General features: G+C 38.4%; 1 protein-coding gene across 1 annotated transcript; it reads left to right on the top strand.

Annotated features, from left to right (window-relative positions):
- Window positions 1-1,135: 1,135 nt before the first annotated feature.
- Window positions 1,136-7,016, top strand: LOC146325477 (cytochrome c oxidase hypoxia associated subunit FA4L2-like). The gene is made up of 4 exons (XM_084720038.1): window positions 1,136-1,389; window positions 5,317-5,402; window positions 6,307-6,367; window positions 6,443-7,016. Exons 1-4 carry the CDS (start codon window positions 1,345-1,347, stop codon window positions 6,497-6,499), a joined length of 249 nt encoding a protein of 82 aa, XP_084576164.1. The 5' UTR covers window positions 1,136-1,344; the 3' UTR covers window positions 6,500-7,016.
- The last annotated feature ends 2,801 nt before the right edge of the window (window positions 7,017-9,817 follow it).

Genomic DNA, 9,817 nt, shown 5'->3' with positions numbered 1-9,817 from the left:
ACATAGAAATAGTGTGGCAGAAGTAGTGTAGACGTGTATGACATTAGCTCCATATCAAAGCACATGCAGCATCAATATACAACAATATTCACATCTAAGACCAGTGCTGTTTTTTTCCATTCTGGCCCACTGTAGAAACATGGCTGCCTTCAAGGAAGAGGACCAACACTCACTGTAGATATGAAGGGCTCATTCTAAGGTAGCCAAAACACAAAATTCTTATTTTTAGGAGATTATTTGTTGTTTATTTGTATACACAAATGAAAACATACTTACTGATATTATATTCCATTTCTGTCACATATACATCTTACTCACTGGACCTTATACTTAGCTAAAGTTTTAAATATCAGCTGCTTAAAACAGTAATATTTTGCAATTAATAGTGACCAAGCTGAGTTTCCAAACTGTCAGTTTGCTTTTGGGTCATTTACTGTACTGATTGGCCCTTTAAAAAGTCTTTAAATGGTGCAAACATGGTAACTGTGGTATACAATTATGTTTTGGAGTGTCTCTTGAGAAAACAGATGATTTCCTTAAATGTTTTGAAGGGACGCAACATGAAGGCCCCGTGAAACAACAGACTTTTGCACAGGTGACTGTACATTTATGTTTAGTGTCTTTCATTATCTTTTTCATTATTTTTCTTACCAATAACTTAGTGAACATTTGATTAGAAACACAATACACTCACACAAAAATGACATGCCAGTCCAGCAGCACCATTTGAACCTCAAGGAGCCTCATTCCCATGTTATGTGTCCTTCTCTTTCTCTATGTTGTTGCAGCTTTCACTTGAACAATGTTTTTGGGATGTGTACTTTATTCATCTTTACTGATATGATTTGGACATCTGAAGAGGTTCATATACACAGATATTCTCCCATGGCCTTTAAAAGGACACTGTTTGTATGCTTTTCCATTTCCTCCAGTGGGCTCCCAAAGGGCCGAACCGTCTTCAGACTGAAGTGAAGGAAATGAAGGAGAAAGAGCCTCTGTGCTCCCTGCAGGAGCTTACACAACTTCTTCTGATTGAACATCCTGATACAAGCATCAAAGGTCCTTGGCTTGGATAATAATGAACGCTCAGAAGGATGAAACCTTATCGTTTGAATATAAACTGTGTCCACAGTCTGGCACAGTCTAATCACTGCAACAAGGGAGCAGAAGTGGCTGTAATCAGATGTAAATGACCTCTTTCTCCTCCTCCTCCTCCTCTACTCCTCCTCCCTCCTCATGCAGAGAGCAACAGGTCTAAATCCTGCCTGTGCACGACTGTGCAAAGCTTGTGGTTGTTGATGACAAGGGCGTCACATTATACTTACATTTCTATAAACTGGAGCCATGATATTTCGGACAGCAGTAGAGCATGCTAAGAAGCACCCTGGTGTAAGTAATCTTTATTTATTCCCTTTTTTTTTCTTTTTAGTACTTTCATATCAGTTATAGCAACAGTTTTTATATTTCAAAATGTTTGAAGTAGTTTAGGTTTGAGAGAGAATAACATACTCCTTGCATTGTTTATTTTCTTGAATCTCTAAGATCTAAGTCTGACGCTGATGTGTGGCCTCGGTTAGGCATTTAAATTCAGGCTAACAATCAGGTTTTGTTTTTTTATACTAGCTAGGTACTAGCTCAAGTGTAAATTATTTCTGTCTTCTATGATATCACTCTAATATGAATAACATCCTCCTAAAATGCATGTATTGATTTATAGAACATATCTGCACTGAAAAAAGGGAGTTGCCAGACCAACTTAAATTTTTTTTCCAATTGTTAACACACAAATAAAGTTTTAAAAGTAAAAGTAAAATACAGCAACAAACTAGATTGTTACCAGCAGTGTTTGTAAAGTGTTGCTGAATGAAAGTCTAATTCTGCCTCATCTAATCTTATCTTAACTCTAAGTTGCTCCAGTGGCTCATTTAAAATCAAGTCAGACTGAGAGAGGCTTATAAAAACACAGCCATGACCTTTTACAAGTCTCCTAAATCTAAACTGACAAAATCTTAGCTTTTAGGAAATATGAGTAGTTGGAGTAAAATGCATTTAAAAATATGAGTTGTTCCTACAGGGATTATTTCTCGGCTGTCAGAGAGTGAAGTGACAGAGTTTTAACTTCTTGTCATCAGCCTCCCAGGAGAAAGAGAGCAAGAGAGAGAGAGGAGCTGCAGGGAGGAAATCCCTATGAGACTCTACCAGAGCTCCTTGATATTTGCTATCAGACAGACAGACAGACAGTGTGTGTCTGTGTGTGTATATGTGTGTGTGTGTGTGTGTGTGTGTGAGAGAGAGAGAGAGAGACTGCAGGGAGCAAATCCCTGTGAGCCTCTATGTACAATCCTTCTCGATCAAGATACAAGAGACAGACAGACAGACTGAGACACAGACAGAGAGTCAGACAGACAGACAGACAGACAGACAGAAGGACAGACATGGGCTGTTAGAGAGTGTTGGGATGTTTAAAATTCTAAGAGAAAGATGGTATTCAGCCACACAACTGGAGGGATAGTCAGATAGATAAAACTGGAGAGAGTGTCATTTAAACATTTAATGAAATTTACACTATTCATGGAAAATATTCAATTGCCTCAACAGTTATGCAGTTATGCCATTTTAAACTAAAAAAATGTCAGAAATAAACTTTTTTCTAAAGTGTGTGTATCTGGATATTCTCAGGCACTAAAAATTTGGAACAGCTTGTAGGAATTAATGTGTTGAAGAAAGTCAGCAAATTTCAGCAAACTTTACACCAACAATCTGTAAAGAAGTCTTAAAAACAAGATAATGAGTAATTTCAGTGTTTGATCATCTTACATTTAAGTGATTGTTTTCAGTCTCCTCTTGTCTTTTCTGTTGTGTTTCTGCCATCATTGGCTCACTGCTTATGATTTAAAATGCATTTCACATCATAACTTATATTGGTTGAAGAATAAACTCACAATACCAAAAATGTCATAGCAGGAATCCATAATGGCACAATGTTACTTCAAGGCAACATTTACAATTTAACAGTTTTCCACCATTTAATAACAAAATAAAGTACACTGAACAATTAAAAAAAAAATTGTACTCATCCATTAATGTGTTCCAAGTTTTTTTTTTATTTATTTAAATTAAACCGCATGAGAAGTTTAGAGAAGAAGTCACTATTTGTTGGAACTGTGACCAAATCAAAGACATCTGAAACATTAAAATACATTGTATTTTATAAGCTTAGCATATGGGGTTTTTTAATGTTTAATTTTAATCTGAAGAAACTGACAACTACTGCTGTCACATTTCTAGTGGAGTAAAAAAGTACTTTACATTCCTCTGAAATCTAACAGTGTAGAAGTATAAAAAACATACAATGGAAATAGTAAAATAAAGTAAAAGTAGCTTGAAGGTGTACTTTGGTAAATACACACACAGGCAGCCCACAGCGCAGTGTGTCAGCAGGTTCATTAGGATGACGGAGGATGACAGAGCAAAATCAGGCCAGTAGTTAATCCTCAAAGCTGTTGTTGATCTGCTGCTCAGGACAACACTGTTACAGTAACTTGTCTGTAATCTGTAGACAGGAAATGTCAGTGCATCTGGTCCAACAGATCTACTTCACCAACGACATTTCTTAGTTCAGGAAAACTTTGCGGAGGATAATTTAAAAACACTTAAGAGGAATTTTAGAACAGTATTGTTGATGGTTGGCATGCCATTCAGAGGAGAATTTCTCATAGTTTAAGAAGTGGGTTGACTTTTAAAAAAATGCTGCATCTGCCCTTTTTTTAATCCAGTAATGTGCTTTTATATTTGCATATTCACTGAGTCTTTCAGCTAACATGTCAGGAGTCATGAAGTTGATGAGCTGACTGAGGCTGATGCAACATATAGGGAGTTACTGTTTTCCATTATGGTAATAGCTGCTTAGCATACTGTATACTGGATTATTCCCTGCCACAGCTTGTTTTTTTTTTTTACCACTGGCAAATCAGGCTTTTCTAAAAATTTTAAGTGTGCGGGTGAGCTACTCTATTACTCTTCTGTACCTACACAGCTGTGCAGTGAGCTAAACACACATCCGATAAAGGTTAAAGACGGCAGATTGTCTTTATAGTCTTTACTAAAATATTTGTATTCATATGTTGGGAGTAAAAGTAAGAAGTTGTCTGAAAAATAAATACTCAAGATAGTAAAGATAACTGAAAAATCTATTTAAGTGGAGTATTGAGGTATTTGTATTTAATTACTTGCCACCTCTGTATCTATTATTATTATGTAAACCATAGCAGTGTCAGTTAAACAGAACATCCACCTGAATCCAACTGCTGTTATCAGACCAACCAGCCTGTCATTAAAATCATCCCAAGAGTCAGTCCTGGGAATGACAGTCTCTTCATGGTTGTCTGCAAAACATCCCAGTGAAGTAGTGAAGTCTGTCTAGCCAACTTTCCTGGGTTTATCACTTTCTGTGGAAACTTGGAACAGGTTTTTTTTTTTTTTTTTACGTTCAGCTCCACTCAGCTCTGTTTCAGGTGAGTTTCAGAGGATACAACTATGGCTACTGGAATCGGGGTGTAACGATATATCAATCTGGACCAATATATTGATTCAGTGAACATCATGTTTAAGATATGCTTTTATTTTGAAATTCCTATTACATGTCTGGAAGAGTTCAGTCAGAAAACTGTCAAATCACAATTTAGTTGCCTTTTTTAAGTTTACATAAATGTAAGAGATTGTGTTAAATAGACATGATATCCTCTGATATTGATCACAGACCCCTGAATCAAATCGAAATGGTATCATGGTAAACTTTGTAATATTGACAAATATGGTATTTTAGTCCAAAGAATCAATATAATGTTGTATTATGATGAAACTCATGATTTGGCTGTGCTGTAGGCTGAAAACTTTTTTGGATCAGGCTGTTTACATGAAATAACCTCCTTCACTGAGTTAAATGACAAGCCTGGTACTCTCATATCACTACACTAGATGGCTGTAGCTGGATGTGATGAGGGGTAATTAGACAACTTAAAACATTAAAGCACTTCTTACAGAACAGACTAATTTGACAGTTAACATACTGCTGTTTGTTTACTGCCAACAAACGTCTATATTATAATCAGTGGTGTAAGGTAACTTCTGACACTTTCATAGAACAAAATTTTAACTTTATAAGCTGGGAACATCTGTATGCTGTGTACATTATGTTGTCTTGTTGTCACTTGAGAACAAGTAGTACACTGTCTGATATCAAATTCAGAAGTAACGAGTCAACTTCTGCTGATTTTAGACTCTTAATCTTTTTACGATTTCTCTCTCTGTCTTCAGCTCATCCCACAGTTCTTCTTCATCTGTTTGGGAATGGGCGGGGCAACACTGTATTTGATTCGGTTGGCCAAAGGACCCCACGTCACGTAAGGACCTTCACATTTCCCTATGACCATTTATGTAACAGAGACAGTATGAAATATGTCAACATGATATTTGATAAAAACGAAAAACTCACTTTGATGTATGAATTTTGTGGCTGTTTTGAATTGAAAAAGTCTATCTGGTGATGTAAATATCTATAATTTCTCAGTACTTAAGACTAAAAATCAGGTAATACGGTTTCCCATCATTCCATTTATCTTTTGCACAAGGAATCAGGGGAAAGCTTGTTAATATGTTTCCCTTGGTTTAGACATCTGTTCAGCTCTGTCTTCACATTATTTGAGCACAGTTTGACTGCGAGGGGAAATAATAGATTTTTTGACTAATTAAATTCCCTTCCTCTTCTAACTGAATATAAATGAAATGCAGATTTTTAACATTTTAACAAGGCATGTGGAGAGATTTGTTTTATGATTGTTACTGACAACAGGGGTCCTCAGTCGCTTTCCCCTCGAACCACCTCTTGCTTGGACTTCCTCTCCTCCTGCTGCTATCAAAACTGTTTATTTACCCTTAAAGATACTCCAATAACAGCCAAGTGATTTTTTTTGGTCTCTTTGCATGTGTTTCATAATTTCTTTGCAGCAGTGATTGTTTTCATCTTTACATTCTTGATAAAATGATTAGAAAGGGGGTCTTGGTCAGTAATAATGAATATAAATCTTCCCCCATGTCCTCTGGTTTGCTTGTTGGGATGCTGGGCTGCAGCTGTAAAGTCTCAACAAGACAGAGGTGAAGTGACAGAAGTATATTAAATAAAGCAGCTCTCAGGGATATCAGATCACTTGTGAATGAATGTTTGTATTCTGGGTCTGAAATGAGAGCATCGGGTATCAGATTCCCAGAGAATCTAAATGATCCCTTTTTATCTGTTTGTGTGTTTAGTTGGAACAAGACCAGTAACCCAGAGCCATGGAACAAACTTGACCCTACATACCAGTACAAGGTAATACAGCTCTGTACACATATCCACTGTTAGGAAGCTGGTGTGACTTTCTAACTGTAAGTTCTTCTTCCCCAGTTTGTGGCCATCAGCACAGACTATAAAAACCTGAAAAAGGAGGGACCCGAGTTCTGAATCTCTCACTGGCCTCCTCTCACAAAATCCAGAGTGGGAAAAATAACCGAAGATCCTGATCTAGGGTTCAGATTCACTTCCCCTCCCTCCTCTGAAGTCCTCACTGCAGGTGGAAGGTGAAATGGATGCTAGATCAGGAGCTGTAACTCTTTAGTGTCTCTCTGCCTGTGTGACGTTTGTAAAGCAGCTGTTTGATCTGATAAATGTGACTAGGGTTGTCAGTGAAAGGATCCTGATGGTACGTTAAATATTTCTACAGATACTCACACTTAGCAGGAGAGCTTTGACACACATATGCACACGCTTCCCTTATGTCTAAACTTTCCTGGTCTGTTTCACTTGTATATTGTTGAACTGAGGAGTAAACAACAAGCTTTAGTGACATCTTATGTGCTACTTGTTAAAACACCAGGGATGGATTGCACCAACTGGTCATTTCTAAGCCTGGTCTTAAGTGGAAAGTCTGTCTTTGTTAAGACCAGACTTTAGAAGCTATGTCATGTACATGGCACCAGCCAAACTTAAGCTTTGTCTTAACTATGCCAGGTCTTAGCGATGCATGTCCATGTCAATGCACATGTTGACTATGGCCATTGTCTTGCAGCATGCATTGCTTGAATACACTGTAACAATTTCCTGTTGTCTTGCTTGTTTGTAGCGAATCATTTCTTACTTGTGGTAACATTTTGGAGGATCAAAGAAAAAGAAAAGGCAAAGAAAACACTGACTGCCAAGCATTCCAATGTAACGATAAATAGTAAGAAGACGTCGACTTGGAGAGAAATAACAGACTCCATAGATGATTGTTCAGACTCGGGAAGCCTTGATTTAAAAGGCAATGTACAGAAAAATCGAAAGCCCCCCTGAGCAATGCAAAGAAAGACATTTCTTTGAGAACAATCCATCAAACCGGCAGACAATCTGATCATTCAGCCTAGATTTTGACTTTACGCCTGCTCCTGATTAGATGTTAGATTTACATGGTTTTACACCCGGAGAAGGCTGAAGCCTAGATGATACAACTAGTGCAAATATTAGGTTGAACTTAATATGCCAAGTTAAGACAAGCTTAGCTTAAGACCAGGCATAAGCCCTGTTGGTGCAACTGGCCCTATACGAGTGGAAATGCATTTTTTTTTTTCCAATTAAATACAAATAAGGGATGCACATCATACATGTAACTGTTTTGTTAAGCATGCTGCTGTTTTAGAATTTTCAGTGTATTATTTTGAATGTTTCAAGAGTCTTTTGGTTTTTATTCATTCCATCAGCTATGAATATCAATTATCAAACTGCAGCTGATTATATCACTAAGCTTCAGGAGTCTGCTAATTTGCTGCACAGAAATAATTGGAGAAGAAGAGCTGTCTGCAATAGAGAGAAAAAATACACCTGAAAAATTAAACCTGTATAGCATGTGTTCACAACTTGTCAATGTTTCTTCATCACTGGCACATGATTGCAGGTTTAGCAGCCACTGAATTCGGCAATCACTGTGTAAGTTATGAAGAAAGGCAGAGATGCATAAACTGGGCTGGATTCTTTCAATAAATGAGCTGTCTAAATCATGTTTGGATACAAGAGTGTTTGTTGCCAATCTGCACCGTCACACGCACACACATATGCAGACTGACAGACTTTCCTCAAACACCTGCATCGTGAAGCCGAGCCAGATACAGATCTTTTTCCACATCCTCAGATAAAAATACACAATCAGTGACTCTGATGGAACAGATCAGTCTGTCGGCAGTGCAGCTGTCACTTCGCAGCCTGATTGCTGGTTATACGATCACATTTAGTGGCGTGTGTGTGAGGTGTGTGCGTGTGTGTGTTTGTCTGTGTGCACCAATGTGTGTGACAGGAGCCCTGGGTCTTTGATCAGCTACAGCAGCAGTGGCAGGAAGCTGAGCAGTCCCCAGCATGGCGTTGATGTGTGACAGCAGAGCACGGTGTGTGCAACCTGAGTGTACACACACACACACACACACACACACACACACACATACATACACACACACACACACACACACACACACACACACACTCACACACACCAGTCCATATCCAGGTGCCACAGTCTCTCCATACTGCAGACATGAGCATATACACTTAATATTCTACGTACATGATGAAAATCAAACTGCCTGATGAGGTGAATAACCAGTAATGAGTAACCAAATCTCAGAAACAAACACTGGGTTCTCAGAAGATGTTGGTGTCATGCTCAACTCTGCTTCCTCCATTCTTACTTTATTCTTTTAAAGGTCTGGTGTGTAAGATTTAAGGGAATCCATTGGTCAAATATGGCAAAAATTGTATCTAATATTCATAAGTATGTTTTCATTAGTGTATAATTGCCTAAAAACAGGAAATGTTGTGTTTTTGTTACCTTATGTTATCTTATTACCAGTGAGCCTACAGAGGGAGCGAGTCCTCTTCCATGGAGGAAGACTTTCACCACCATGTTTGTACAGTAGCCCAGAACAGACAAACACTGGCGTATTAGCAGTATTGACGGTGCAGTCTGTGTGCTGCACTGGCAGAAGCTGTCAGGTGCCCAAACCTGCTGCCTTCTGTATTCTCTGTAGAACTTTTTATCTACAGATGTAATATGTTTTTGGCCAAAAGTGGGATTTTGATTGCGTTGTTTCCCCCTTTTAGATAAAAGTAAGAAGACCAAGTGGTGCCCTGGTGTCTCAGTTGTTGAGTTCTCTGCAGCAGCGATGAGTTCAATTCCACCCTGTGGCCCTTTGCTGCATGTTGATGCCCCCACCCCCTCCCTTTTCCCTATCATGAAGTCACAAAAAGCCCCTCCTAGACAAAATTGTCAAGTTGTCAGTCCAAGATGAAAGAATTGAAAAGAGCCAACTCAGATCGGATCTTCAACACCTTAGCTTTTTAAAATGTTGTGCCCTCTCCAGCTAACCAACTTTTATCAGCTTCCACATATTCAGCATGTAACTCAATCTGTTCATTACATCCCAGTATCTCCAACATGGCTGTACATCCAGGTTACTGTCCAAACCGTGATATTGATGCAAACACTATAGTCTGGAAGTTGTGTGTGTCCAATATGTGTGCAGCTGTGTTTGGGGAAGGGGTTTCTTCCTCACACTCGGAAGGGGAAGGTGACACTATACACTGGTCCTTTAAAGGTGATACAGTGAACAAAGTGCTGAATTAAAAAGTATAAAGAAATATACTGCAGGGATGAACTTAGAATAAATATACATTTGTGGGAACTCTCAGTAGACTGATTGGATGGTATAAACTGTCCTGTTTTGAGACTGAATCTTTTGTCTCGTCGTTGTCTTATCA

Source organism: Lutjanus erythropterus, chromosome 6, assembly GCF_056507025.1.
Source record: "Lutjanus erythropterus isolate fLutEry1 chromosome 6, fLutEry1.hap2, whole genome shotgun sequence".
Taxonomy (NCBI): Eukaryota; Metazoa; Chordata; class Actinopteri; order Lutjaniformes; family Lutjanidae; genus Lutjanus; species Lutjanus erythropterus.
This window is presented reverse-complemented; position numbering and strand designations above follow the sequence as displayed.